The sequence below is a fragment of the Anopheles moucheti genome, chromosome 3 (assembly GCF_943734755.1).
Source record: "Anopheles moucheti chromosome 3, idAnoMoucSN_F20_07, whole genome shotgun sequence".
Lineage (NCBI taxonomy): Eukaryota > Metazoa > Arthropoda > Insecta > Diptera > Culicidae > Anopheles > Anopheles moucheti.
The window spans coordinates 74,966,301-74,981,154 of NC_069141.1; the positions used below are offsets into that span (position 1 = coordinate 74,966,301).

Sequence of the window (14,854 nt, forward strand, 5' to 3'; positions counted from 1 at the left end):
TGTTAGTGATGACGTTAGTTAAACGGTTAGCATGTGGAAGGACATATAACAGAAATTCTATAAAACATTCTTACAAGAGATGTGAGTTCAACTCAGTTGAGAGAAGTAAGACCGCATCATACCATGTTTTATAATCATTGAACAACTTACGTTTTTATTTCATGAAAAATATAGTAAAAAACAAAACAAAAAAAACGGTAGAATTTAGCATGTACAAGATGCTGTAGCTATTTAAATGTTACCAACATTTCTGCGTTCCGCCTGTATTATGTAAATGTGTGTGGTTGTTTGTTTGTTTGTTTTTTCTTGTAACGACAATACCGATTTATCGTTTCTCGCTTTGCGTTCCATTTGCACACTTGCTCCTCTATATTGGATCGAGAGTACATTTACAGTAAAAGAGTAGTAAAGAGCTTAAAGGGCTAAATGTTTATAAAAGTAAACTAAAGATATAGATATAAGCGGTGCACGCTTTTGTTGAGGCTCGATAGTTTGCGGGTGTTCGTTTGGATGGATGTGTTAGTTTTGTTTAAAGTTTAAGGTTGTGTTTTATATAAACTTTTACATACGTTTCCTTCCTTTTTTTGTTTGCTTGGTTCAGGAAACGGGTTTCATTACTGGTTGTTCATGTCTGAAGGAAGAAAACGGAAAGCTACTGAATGTTCCTGTTCCTTGCACTGTGTATACGGTTACACCGGCAGACAGACGATCCCTTACCCTTTGCTTTGACATTTGCTAATATTATTATTATTATCTTTGGGCCCACAGTTAACAAGTTATCAACTTTGTTTAAATGTTTGTTTTCCTTTTCTTCTTTTGATATACAAATGAATGCGCTTCCATGTTTTTCCCCCCACGTTTCACTTGCTTGCTGATATAATTTGTTTAGTTACTTTTTTCCCTTAACTTTCTGTGTTGGTGCGTTTTTCTCCGCAATAATGTTTCCTCGGTTTTGATTGGTGATTAGCTTAACTAATTTGCTTTCCTTTCGAAAGTTTTATTGCTATGTTTTACTTCACATCTTCTTCCGTGTGTGTGTGCGTGCTGCTTACATGTTTTACGCTTATTGTACACGACGTAGAAACACCACACAACACACGATACCGGTACACGAACGATCATCGATTATAGGCTGCTGAATAACTTGTTTGTGTGCTTTGTGGTTGTGTTGGGTGCATTTACAAGTTTGTGATGCTACTTTCTGTGTGTGTGTGTTACTACACAACTGCAATAGATACTGTACACAGCTGTGCACTTTGGCAACATTTATCGCATGAAAAACAAAAGTAGTAGTAAAATGGCTGCCATTTGCGCTGATGGAGCACTTTGTTTTCTCAGTCAGTATCAGTAACGGTAATCAGTAGTGAATCGACCGTGGAAGCATTTACAGTACAGAGTTGAAGAATTGAATTACACGCACCGATAAAGTTGCTTATTTTATATTATAGCACCATAAGGAGCGCTTGCTTTTTTTGTTGTTGCTAACCTATTATGATTGGTTTTTGTGCCATTTTAATACATGGTTTTAATGGAAGGAAGTATTATGCAGACCTTTCAGTTCGTTCGATAAGCAAAGGAAAACCAAACCGTCACAAGCTTTTTAAAATAAAATTATCCTTTCTTTAAACGCTATAGAGACTTAACGGAGAAGCTAATAGGGGAATATAAACGGTACAGCACACACACACACACCCATCGTCAGTTATTGTCGAGTTTGCTATGAAAGAAGGTGTGGTAGACCTTTAAGTAGCCGAATAAAATGAAAACGATTTAAGTAGCATTCATTCAACTGGAAATTTTATCTACAAAAGGATGATAAGGAAAAGTGGACAAGTGTAAACAGTAGTATAAATTGTATTAATCTTCTACTGTATGTTTCTATTATCAATATTTCCTTCGCTTTCCTACTATCTTCTGGAGCGTAGACAGTGTGTCCCGACCTTCCATCTTTTGTTTTCATATAACTTTAACTCATGATGTGTGATTTTTGTTTCCATTTTGCAATTTTGCGATATGCAAAACAATTTCGCCCACTATTTGCCTGTCACATATACAACTTCTTATGTTCGAACTTCGAAACCCAACGTTTGCCATTTTTATTTATTATTAAGTGTATGTATGCTTTTTTGGTTTTTTTTGCTTTGGACAACATTTCCCGACAAAAAACAAACACGCACACACACTGAACGAACGATACAAATATCGATAATATTAACATGTTTAGTATTTGTTGTTGTTGTATGTCACCCCTTTACTATTATCACACCCCCACCGTCGATCAGCAGCCACCAATCGGCCACCCCTGGGGGCCGTTACAGCCGTTAATTTGAAACATTATTCCACTATGCGCTTATATTACTAGATGGATGTAAGTATGTGTGTGTGTAGGTGATACGATACAGTGGTGTTTTTTGTTTTGTTCTCTTTCAACAATTCGCAAAACGAACGGTTGCGCAAATGGCGGCGCGTATCCGTTTTTATGTGTTGCTTTGTTTTGTATGTTAGAATATTTTGTTTATATAAGACGCCTTACATTGCTACTTTTTTCTTTTAAAGTTTATTTTCTTCTATTTTTTTGCTACTATTGCTGCACTTGTTCACTAATGTTATTGTTTCGAGTTGTTGTTTTCTTCCTTTTCACCGTTTTTTTTTTCTTACTTTCTTTCTCTCACCTTCTTCTCTTCTTGCATATGTTTTGTTGTTTTGTTTTCATGTTCTTTTTTTATCTATTCATATTTAACGTTTTTTTTTCTATCAACTTACATCATTTAGTTATTTTATTTCACTTTCTTAATCCCCTTTTTGCCCATTTGTTTTGTTGTATTCAAGTTGTTTTAGTTCTGTTTTACTTTTGCTTGCCCATGCTTTCGCACAAATCGTTTCACCTCGGCAGCTTATCCCATTGCGCTTTTGTTGTCGCACATACGAAAAGGTTTATGTCTATATAGCGTGTGTATGTGTGTAATGTTTTAGAGCTACGCGTCTTACATGGACACAAAACATGGTTGGAAAACAAAGTCGATCCTTAGGTGGTAGTAGTAGAGATTTACTAATGAACTTGCGGCAATGGCACATAGTATATAAAGTTTTATTACAAGGTTTAATTTGATTTATCCCTCTCCCCTTTCTATTGTTTGGTTTGTTTGTTTTGCTTCACTACGAGGATGGCGAGGTGCACACCATGAAGTTTACACCACGAAGGGTTTCCATTACTTCCGTTTTGGTGACCCGATTACCGAACGTGGCTTTAGGGCAATTTTTACTGCTTTTCTTCGTGCAAGATCGCTCGCACAACTGTACTTTGAGCCATTGATAGAAACCGACCGTGTGCTACAGCGCCTCTATCTCACCTTACATTATACATATCTACGCAGTTTCAGATACGCTGACCAGAAGGCACTTTTTGTTTAGCAAGATGTATAACGATATATCAATGTTTACGGGTTTGATGTTGTTGTTTTCGGTTGTTGAATTTGTTTGCTGCTTCACTACGCGTGGAGCTCCTGCTCCGAACTGTCTGTTTGCTGTGTTTGCAGTGTCCACCTAGAATGGTGGAGTGGCACACTCCGGAGCACATCTCGCCAAACGCTTACAGCACTTGAAGATTTTCGCAGTTCTTAAACTTGGAATCCTCCTTGCCGAATATCCACGTGATCATCTGACGGGCCTTCATCGACGCTCGGACAACGCTACGGTTTTTGTACCAATGCGCAGACGACGGTTCTCGGATTCCCTGTAGTGGGTGATGAAACAAAACAAAAAAAGCGTTAAAGAACACAATCCAACGCATTGTCCCGATTGTGTGAATGGGAGAATATCTGATGCTGGTACCGTACCTGTACGGCGGATTGCTCCCGTTTGAGACGTATCTGTGACAGGATGCCGGCCAGCAACTCGTCCACGTTATGGTTGATCGCTACCGATACCTCGATGAATTTGATTTTGTGCGTACAGGCTAAACATTTGCCATCTGGCGTGGGGAGGATAAGAAAGAACGTGTCATTGCTAAAGCTCACACGAAGCGGTCACGGGTCACGCTTCCTTACCCTGCGAAGAGACGGCACGGGAACGGGCCAAATCGATCTTGTTCGCCACGAGAATGGTCGGCCGGGACCGGCTCACGTCCATATCGTGCAGCATGTTGAGCAGCTGGTCCGCCCGGCTAAATGTCGCCTTGTCTACCACGGAGTACACCACCAGAAATGCGTCCGCCTTGAGCATTTCATCCTGCGGAAAAAGAGGAAGGCCACAAGAAACCAAGCAAAAAAACCCGTCTTAATCAAGGCATCAGACACAAGTCGGGCGCAAAATGTCTCGTCTTTCCCACGGTCCCGAAACTGCCACACGAAACCACGCGTACCGCCCAATCTGGATTAGCTTGATTATGTCAACTCGCATTTCGCATTAGTATTCCGGCGGGGTCGGACCCCGGTGTCGCATGCCGCTGCCGCCATCACACACCCAAACGATTCGCTTCCGATTAGACCGACATCCTTTCGAAGGACGACGACGCTGTGGAATATTTTATCGCTTCGCAAATACAAGCGAACCACACTCCCGTGGGGATGGGCGACACGTCCGCACGACATTTATCTGTCCATGGTACCCAGGGGCTGGGCATGGTTTGTGACTGCTTTAATCCCAACACTCTCCCTGCTGGGGCTGATTCAAATAGCTTCCGCAAACAAATCCCACCACCGGTCACGCCCCCCCCCCCGGCGGCGGTGCCTTGTCTGTTTGACAGGGACTGGTTTGACTAATTGACCACGGTTCAATTGAATCCATTCCTTTACATTTTCTCACCAATTAGTAATGATTTAATGACGCCGACTTCTGGGTGTGTTTTTTCTTTGGTTTTCGCCGTAATATCCTGTGACATTCCGTTTCTTTTGTGTATTGTTCTAGCCTTGGCACGCTTAACGTAAACGTAATTAAAGGGAAGTGAAATTTAATGGTGGCAATTGCTTGAATTTTCGTGCAATAAGTTGTCTCTCATTTCAACTTGTGACAGGTTCAACATGTTGATTGGACCAACTCCCTTCAGCAAACAAACTTTTGTGCTGCAAACTGTCTTCTAGTTTATTTGTATGATTTATTTTAACATTTTCTGAGTTGTCTCACAAGCTCGGTGGAAAAAATTTCCAGAGTCCTACTAAACATCAACGAAATAGTGCCATAATACTGAGATTATTACGACTTTGAATAGGCCGTGTACAAAAGTCAAGAATTCACCTCCCAAAACTGGAAAATACTGAGGTTCAGGTACTCAGGTTGCTGCAAGCTGAAGGAAATCATCGTGGAGTCTCACATCTTTGAAAAATCCTCTGCACAAACAATGCTGGACATCATATTCAGGATAGCAACCGTGTGGCACTTCGGTGTATTTGTCAGAACTTTATGCTTGGCAATGTTTCCGCGTCCTGTTGGGAGAGGTTTTAGTCAACTGAGGACTTTTTGGAGTTGGTGACTTCTACTTAGTGGCCAGCTAACTCTGTAAACTCGTATCACCTACTGCTAATGTTTGGTAAATTTGATTCAAATTCATGAATTTTAATGAAACTCTGAGCTGGATGAATAAATCTGAATCTTTATTCAAAAGATTCCTCAAATAAAACCTCAGAGATTTAAAATTGAGTTCTGATTTCAATAACTTATTGATTTCAATAAGTCTCCTCTAAGCGAAATTTGCGTCAAAGAACAATATTTAATACTCTGAGATAAGCTTTATGATAAGTCCAAATATTAATCGAACAAGGGAAATCTATTTATACTCCTAAAATTATGACATTAACTGTTCGTTTTTCGTTAATAAAATTGCATTTCATATTATTATATGTAAATATTACTGTCCTACGCATTATAAAATAATAAACGTGTTCATTAGCAATTCTTCCATCAATCCACTGGAATTTCGCAGAGGCGCAACACAAAAAAAAAACCTGTTATTCATTCCTGCACTCCCGTTTTCTGTTGCTACAAATTTAAATTTTATCCATTTTGTTGTTAAATATTCATGAACTCCGCAGCCGCCATATACGCAACAACACAACAAAAAAAAACATCCCGCAGAAAAACAATCAAGTCAAATGCATTGCCGCAAAAAAAAATGGATCGTCGCCATCTTATTACCGTGGCACGTACGTGCCGGGGTTCACCTGGCGATGCAAATCATATCTTTGATTAAGGAAATTTGTATCCTGAGTGCGTGTCTGTGTGTGTGTGTGTGTGTGTATGAGGGAAAGACAAATACCCAACACGCAACTGTTTGAACCTGCATCAATCTACTCACCACAGCATGAAATACCAGGCGTCTCCATCTACCGGTTATTCCTGGTTCTTCTTTAGTCGCAAAATCTGTTATCTTCTCTCTCCGACTCAAGCTCAGTTTCATTTCGCTTACTGAATTTCTAATTTGGAACTACATTTTGTCCCCAGCAAAAAAAGGCCAAAACACAGATAGTGGTTTGCAGTTTGCTCGTAAGGTGTAGCAAGGACATGCACCGATCTTCCACTGATTAAACACGTTTATTCTACGGATGATATAAAATCACCTACATGTGTGTGCGTGTGCGTGTGTGTGTTATATGTTTGACCCTCGGGGCTTTAGTTTCACACCCTCTGCTCTGAGTTTCGTTCTGTTTAAAATTCATAAACGATTCCATTTGCTGTCTGCCGATTAGGACATAATGCGGCGCTGTACAAAGTGAGTCTCGTTTAGTCTCTCTCTCTCTCTCTCTCTCTCTCTCTCTCTCTCTCTCTCTCTCTCTCTCTCTCTCTCTCTCTCTCTCTCTTTCTCTCTCTCTAGGCAAACCTTTCCTTTTCTAATAGGATATCATTTTTCAGCGGTTAAAATGTTACACCTAGGTACGGGATGCCGTTGGTGCGAGTGTGATGGCAAACAGTGAAGTGTTTCACGAAGCTCGGTTTAAATATTTATCTTCCAGCTATCAAATTTCCGCCCGGCTTTGGTTCAGTTGGAAACCAAGCAATTTCTACAAAAGAAAGTAAAATATTCTACTTTATAAGATTTACAAGTAAGTGGAAATCACAACACGGGATGCCATGTTGCATTTTCTAACATTTACAATATGATTAGCAATTTCTACCAATTCTACGCACTCAAGGGTTAACTCTTTCATCTACACTGACAAAAAGCTCCCGAAAACCTCCCCTCAAGACAGTAGGCATAAATATCCATATTGTTATTGCGTCCTTTTTTCTTTTGCTTTCCCCCACCGGACAGGGTTAGACACAAACGTGACGCCGAAATGGACGACCCCGGTACCCCTGGAATGTAGTTTTCAAAAATGGCTCCGGGCGCTCGGGCGGCATCCCGGGATCTACTAACCGGGGTCCGGGGTCCCTTATCGCGGTGCGATGGTACACATTCTGTCAGTTTCTTGTGCTCGGTCAGCCGTAGACGGACGGAATGACTTGCCCAGATTAGCATCAGTGGGTCGGAATGGTTCCGGGGCCGGTGCTGGGAATCCTAGCCGACAGCTTTCACTTAAATCCACACCACGCTTCCTGCCTGCCTGCCCCGACGCGTTCTGCACGCTGCGGGTGCAAATAATAAAACGGACTGTCGCCTCGACGAGCTGACAGTGCTGAAGTTGAAGTCGTTTCGTGGTGCCCGCAGCACGCAACGCTTTCCGCACAGCCTTTCTGATCGACGGAGCCTTTTAAGCACAACGCATTTGGAAGAACATTTGTTATATGGGAAAGTAAAAAGAGAAAAAAACAGGACAGCAATGGTCGCTTTTAAAGGTTTTTGATAAAGCAATTATTATGCACACAAGGGCGTGTTCGCTTACTAGGCCACGATCCTGTTGTGTTTTCCCGATCACACATACCGACAGCAAGGAAGATACAATTGGCGAAACGAACCCGGCACGGTAAACGGTTGTAGCAAGTGTTGATGAATTCGCAATAAAAAGAGGAGGCCATGAATACGCAATTAGCATCGGAGGCGTGATGGGTTTTGTTCTGTTGTTGTGTCCAGTTTTTCCCCTTTTATTTCTATTTGTGTGTTACAACAAGCAAAACACCACCCGAGGCGTGATGCACGCTTTCATGCTGCTGGTCGGGTTTGGCCCGGCCATGATTTCATTTGAATGCCGATTAATTTTTCATTCGGCCAACGTTGGCCAATTGAAACCCGAACCGGGGTAACCACTTCGGGGCTTTGGGGCTAGGAAAATTTAATTTCGCTACCTCACGATTCGCCATTACTTCTCATTCGCATTCGTTTGCTGCAGATTGTGAGATGTTGTCGTTCAATGCTTCTTTTTTTTGGCTTATTTTAGCGGAATTTGTTGTAATCTCGCGCCATAACATTAGCATGCGCTTTGTGCTTTGCAGATTACGGGCTTTAAGGGAATAATATTCATTAAAATTAATATGTATCTCGCTTCGGTAATCTTACCAACGGCTTTTGGGGGTGTGTGTGGTTGAGTCTCGGGGGACGCTTCGTGCGAATAAGTTCGGTTTTATCGGGACCACACGCTACCAATCTGAATCAGCCTTCCCGACGCAATGGGTGGCTAACACGCGGTTTAATTTCGGCGTTTCAGATTTAACGTTAATTTATCGAACATTTTATGACATTTGAGTGTGGTGATTTATGTACACAACTTTACGATTATCAAATCGGAGATGTAAAGTCCGTGAAGTACAGCGTTGGCCAGCGATTGTAAAGACCCATTGTGCCTTGTTTACCACCAACGACGTCTATTTATTTTGGAAATTGCTAACAAAGTGTTAGTGGCATTTTGGAATGAAAAAGTTTTTACTGCTGGACCTGTGGAAGGCAACAAAAAGCTTTGTTTTATTACGCTATACCACATACAACTGTTAAAAATTGAATCCAAATGACTGTTTTATGTCAGCGTTGAAGATCTTTTGGGATATTTGACATATTTTATGACACTGGGTGCTATTTCAAGATATTTTCCAATGTACTTTAATATCACATTGACGCCATCCAATGAAGAATTCAGCCCTTAACCAGAGTCACACGAGGCTTTATGACTGATTTTTGGTTAAGATGCGATCCCCCATTATGAACTTACGGCACACGTTTCCACTTTAGTACAAAAAGAGTCATCGAGACTCGAGGGTGAACAATTCGGGGACCTTCAGCATTTAAATAAATCTGAGCCACGCAGCTGATGCAGACATCATTTGCTTTATTGCTGGTTTGTGCAGTAACTGCCTCCCAAAAGGACCATCATACACGGCGGCTAACTTTGGGGTTGATTTAGACAAATTCCAACGAAAAGCTGTTGTGGCCTTTAAAATGCCGAATACTTCTTCTGTCTTGAGGTAAAAGATCCCTCCAACATTTAAGTTGTTTCAATCAAGCAAATTACAACCTTCTGAGCTCTAGGAAGAACCTCACGTTCTTGCAGCTACTAATGACTAATTGTTAACAATAAAATAACAATCGAGCAAGTGGTTCATACAGTTGTTTTTAATTAATTGCCATCATCCAATCATGCAGTTCTGCTTCAGTTTAATTATTTTAATTGACTCAGTTCTGGTCGTAACAAGGAAAATCGCATAGAAATTGACAGTTTCATTCGATCACCATTATTAAAACAACTCCAGCTGGTGATTGTGAGGTATTATGTGTTCAACAACAGCACTTGATAAACGTTGCCCCACAAAGTAAATGTCGTTTCGTTTGAGCTTCCTGTGCCGAGAGAATCTCCAATTCCAAACAGACACTACCCATTGATTACATCGGTGCCAAATCCACATCAACATGAGTCACTGAACAAGAAAATCACTCACTAAAGTGCTAAAGAACTTTGCACGGTGGTCACATCCTTACCTTGTTTCCCATGCTGTCGGTGACGAACTTCAGCTCCGATTCTTCGCCATTCAGTATGATGGATATGTTCTGCTCGCCCGGCGACTCTGAGGGTCAAAACGCGTAACGAGAAACCATTAGAAAACCCATACGATTGGAGACCGGGCGCAATAAAATCACATCCTCTTGCACGGGCAAACGAAGACATGCCATTTATCTTGACCATAGTTATGATGCTCACTTACCTCGCGTATCGTACGCATTAATGCACTCCGACGAACGGAACTGTGACAGGAGCGCACCCTTACCGACACCGGGTGCCCCAATCATAAACACGCAGTAGGAATCGATTGGACCGGTCGGTGGTGTTAAGACCTCGTCCACCACCCGGACCGGGCTCACCGGTGCCAAGCTGTTGCTTCTGGACCGTCGCCTGCGAAACGAGTCGCCCCGGTTTACGACGCCTGCAAACGGTGGGAAAAGAAAACGATACAGCCGTATAATGTGATGCTCTCGGGCGACTTTGCACAATGATCATCGAAATCATCGCTCGTTTTAACATCGGTCGTTTATGTCTGGTGTGCATGGAATGGTTATGCCTCACCATTGACCCATATTTCTAACGATATCTCTTTCAGATAATTTATTCGACGTATGAAAGCAATTGTACATCGCTAACCCGTTTTATTTTGTATATTGAACGTCTTCTCCGACATTTTTCACATCTTAAAAACATTCCAGAAATAAAAGTTACAAGAAATAAATAGATATTTTAATCTATTTTGTAAATATTAGAAAAATATTTGCTATTGAGAAAGAACATTTAAAAAAGTTATTAAATCGATCATTGTATCATTGTTTTCATGTGATTGCTTTTTATTCGATGGAGCTTTAAGCTTAAAGTGAGCTTAAGCTGCTTGAAACAAAAACCACTGGGCGCCTCCATATTTAGGGTGCTTTCATATCTTTTGCTTTAGAAACTTGTAATAAATTACGAAACTTTTAAAAATTTTTAATTTCATGAATCGCTTATCTAGTTAATATATTTAGTGATAACTTATATAAATATATATCAGTAGCTTTATTATTTTAAATCCCATATAAATCGAACAAATCACATAGAAAAATAATTTCTACTTCGTTCGGTCAAATTCAAACCTCAAACAACATTTCATTTCCACCTGACGCTACAATGAGTTAATAACTACGTCGTTAATTTTACAACAGAACCTCTATTTTCGGCCTCACAGCAAACGTGTGCCGCGTTTGGAACCTTTTCCACAAACAGGTACAGTATTATTTCCGGCTTCCCGGAACAGCGCCAATTCAATGCTCATTACGAATGGCTGAGCGCAAAAACCCGGCAGGCCCATCGTCACGCCTCGCCGGCTGGAAAAGGCCGAACCCGGAACAATCGTCCGGGCGTTGAAGAACCCTTCGGCGAAATTGCACGCATCGCCTGCGGCGTGTACAATCGCGCACGCTTTCTTCCTGCTACGTACCGGTTATGAAGCGTACCGAACACGACTGAAATTGCCATTTGCCGAAATGGCAAATTAAATCCCGCAACCCGCTTAATGGGAAGGACGCCATCGTTTGAGTTTTCCGGGGCCCAAAACCCCCGGGTTCTGCGCTTACCCTGCTTCGATGAGCTGAACGTTCTCAGTCTGATATTGTCATCGTCGTCCTGATCGTCTATCTGCAGGTGCTGGAGGTTGATCTGCGGCACGTCCAGAAAAGCGTTCGATTTCCTTGGCGTTGCTGCGGTACCCGGAAGCAGCGGGGTAGAGCGGGGCGACGGCCGATGCGAAGGGTCGTTCATGGTAGAACAGGTAGAAGAATGGGAAACGATTTTAGCATTCATTAACACGGCATTTTTGCGGGTTTTTGGTATTTCGGGGACCTTTACCCCAGTGTCCTTTGCGAAGGCGATAACGACACATTCAAAGAGGTTGCTAATTAAGCATGCATTACATTGTACTGAACAACAGCGAAATTACACCACATTTGCAAGGTATGATGTTTGTTTGAAATGTATACTACTCTACTGATGGTAAAGCGCCTAAATGAATGATTTGTGTAAGCAACAAAGATTTAATATAAGATTCTTAAAAAATATTTCAGAGAAGATACAGACATCCTGAAGGAAAAGAGTCTTAATTAAACTTAGTTTTAATTAGCGTAAGTTCTTATTAAATAACTAATGTTTTAAAGATTAAGTTCGTATCTCTGTTTCCCTAAAAGATATTGGGAAGGTTAGACAAGGCTAAAGGTTGAAACAAAATTATTCAAATAGCTTAAGTCTCAAATCGCACAATATTGCACGAAAAGTTGTAATCAAGCTTGTAAATAGTTTTGAAGAAATTTACCAGGAAACTTGAACTTTATTTAGGTCGACAACAGAAGCAACATTCATCCAAGAAGTGCAAACGAAATCTGGCAAAGCGTATAAAGCTAGCTCTGGACCAGTTTACCGAAGAAGTCGTTAAGTACTATTCATGGGACATCCTTTTACTACGTAACGCAAAAACAGAGAATTTTCTAAACCGCGTAGAAGCTACATTCAGCACCTTTTTATCTCGGGGACTGCCTGTACTGCCGTATTGGTTCTATTACGGTCATTGTTATAATACTTATTCACTTATATGGACCAGATTATGGTTACTGAACATACCTTCTGAAGAAAAGTACATTTCACACATTTAAAAAATTAAGCTATCGATCACTTTTTGTATGAAGATACATACAAATCATACAATTATTCAGTGAAAATGGAATTATCTTTGAATAAAGAGAATTAATACGTAAGCATTTGAAAGAAATGGGTCATCGTGTCTTTTCTGTTACTGCACCAAGTTAAACATCTACAAGCGTTACGTCATGAATGGTTGTCATCCTAGACAGAATCAACAGTTTTTGTTTGATATAAATTGGATATAAAAAGGTTTAAGAAAAAAATACACAAATAAGAAATTCGAATACGAGAAATTCGATTTGAGTTCGTGCCCTTTGAAGCAATATGCAATCCGTCCTCACGTATTGGAAATGTTTCATCAAATAAATTTCCCTAAAACTTTACATGAATTCTCACCCCCGAACTCTGATTAACAGAAAAAAAGGGGTTCAACTAACCCAAGAATTTAATACTATCAAGAAACAGTGCTGGTGTTTACCCACTTATCAAATATCTGAACATCAAATACGAAACGCTTTGATCTCTGGAGTCTTGTTCCACATACAGCCAGTACAGTTGAGCTTAAAGTTTCCCTGCCTTTTGGGAAAAAGTTGTCCCATTTCCAAGGCCATCCCCCATCAGCACAACAAAACGACAAACTGGGAACCCGGGTGGGGTGGGCGTGAAAGGAAGGAAAAGGTGGGAACGAAATAATCAGGCTATATCATTTACCGATTACGTTCGATGTAAATGAAAAAGCACAGTTGACGAAACCAGTGCGAGGTTTCCCATTTCCAACGGTGTTTGTGTGTCTGTTTCCCATCCATCACAGCAGGAATGTATGCAAACACTGCCACCACCACCGACCACCGGCCAGTGCCGATCGATCGGGCAGCGTAGAGAACTTTGACTGGAAAGCTCGGCCCGAGTCCCGACTTTCGAAACACTATCACCCAAACGAGAAAACATTTCTCGGTCGGTCGATTACAAAACCCGCAATCCAGGACACCGACTGCCGGACGTGGTGCGACTCACGCTGGTGGAAGATACGTCCGTAAACTCCAACACACCGGCAGCAACGTTTGCGGTGGGCGTTATTCAAAAGGACCCGAGAACTGACATGAGCTGAAATTGGAATTTCTGCTGGAGTTCTGCAATGGGGGAAGAAATGGGGGAAGAACCATTTTGGGAAAAGGGTATAACATCACCATCAAACACCAGAGAATGGTGTGCGAAGGGACACAACACACATTCAGCGATCACAGAGGACAGAGAGGGTGGTGCACAAACCCAAGGTTTGCAGAAAACCGGCAACTAGTGGTGATGGTCCGTGTAGGGAAATTCTGAAGGAATATTTACACTCTAAGGATCACTCATTCGGTACAAATCGCAACTGCTAAACAGTGAAGAAGAATAGTTGTGGAGGACATTTCAGGCGGTGTGCTGTGATCGGGAGAGTAGAAGAAACGTGGCAGGGAATGATAAAAGAAAGACCACAAGGAAAACATTTGCAACGGTCGCAGATTCACAGGCGGAATCCATTGCGCATTGTACGGTCAATACGGGGAATAGCGACAGATTGAGGTTGACAGACAGATAGAAACAGGCGGAAAATACGCACACACATACACACGTATGAAAACCCCAGGAAGAAGGCTATTTATAATAAGCACTTGCGCTTTCACCATACCTAACTTAATCCTTACATTTTGATGGCGCCGCTCTGCAATGAGGAAAATGTCAAAAATGATTCATACATGGCCATTCCCACCGTACGTAGCTGCGGAGACACTCTTTGTTGTTTGGTAAACTAAAGTGAAAACCCCCGTCACGTTCCCCCGGTTTTTTTTTTCAAACGAACAATCAAACGCATTACAATGTAACAGAAGCAAAAAAGCATGTAACAACAAAACAGTTTGTATCAACAGTTTGTTAGCAAAAAGCAAGCGGCATGTTTATGTGGTTAAACCGAAAGCAACATTAGTGCTCCGTTACTATCAAGCCTATCCGGTGACGCTCACCACAACTGCGTCAACTGCTGTATGTGTGATCCCGTACCTGAATTGTGCATCGGACGCCTTTGTGATCCTCGGCGTTTCTGTGGTGGTGGAGTTTCCGAATCATTCAGCCGCGGCTCGCTCGTACAGTGACCCCGCGAGTCCTGCAGTGTTGGCGGTGGAGGCTGTGGCTTACGGCGAACCTGTTAAAATCAAACAATCAAACTGATTAGTACCATCACCAGCGAAGGAAGTGCAAAACAATGAAAATAGTTTAAATGTTTTACAATGTTAACTTAAGTGTAATATTAACAATAATGTTATTCTTGTTTGGTTTTGGTAACATATTGGTTTTAAAATAAGGTGAAT

At 41.4% G+C, this 14,854-nt stretch overlaps 1 protein-coding gene across 1 annotated transcript; it reads right to left on the reverse strand.

The window, feature by feature from the left end:
* Nucleotides 1-150: 150 nt before the first annotated feature.
* LOC128303176 (GTP-binding protein RAD) lies at nt 151-14,602 on the reverse strand. The gene is made up of 7 exons (XM_053040042.1): nt 14,547-14,602; nt 11,453-11,575; nt 10,060-10,278; nt 9,836-9,921; nt 4,047-4,227; nt 3,837-3,970; nt 151-3,733 (listed from the first exon to the last, which is right to left on the reverse strand). The coding sequence occupies exons 1-7, from the start codon at nt 14,557-14,559 to the stop codon at nt 3,590-3,592; spliced, it is 900 nt and encodes a 299-aa protein (XP_052896002.1). The 5' UTR covers nt 14,560-14,602; the 3' UTR covers nt 151-3,589.
* Between the last annotated feature and the right edge of the window lie 252 nt (nt 14,603-14,854).

What these genes read in the sequence shown, in the direction of transcription:
- LOC128303176 (XM_053040042.1), bottom strand. An exon ending in TAATGCGTACGATACGCGAG is followed by an intron (nt 9,922 to 10,059) that starts GTAAGTGAGCAT and finishes TTTGACCCTCAG; the next exon opens with AGTCGCCGGGCGAGCAGAAC. An exon ending in CCGACAGCATGGGAAACAAG is followed by an intron (nt 4,228 to 9,835) that starts GTAAGGATGTGA and finishes CTTTTTCCGCAG; the next exon opens with GATGAAATGCTCAAGGCGGA.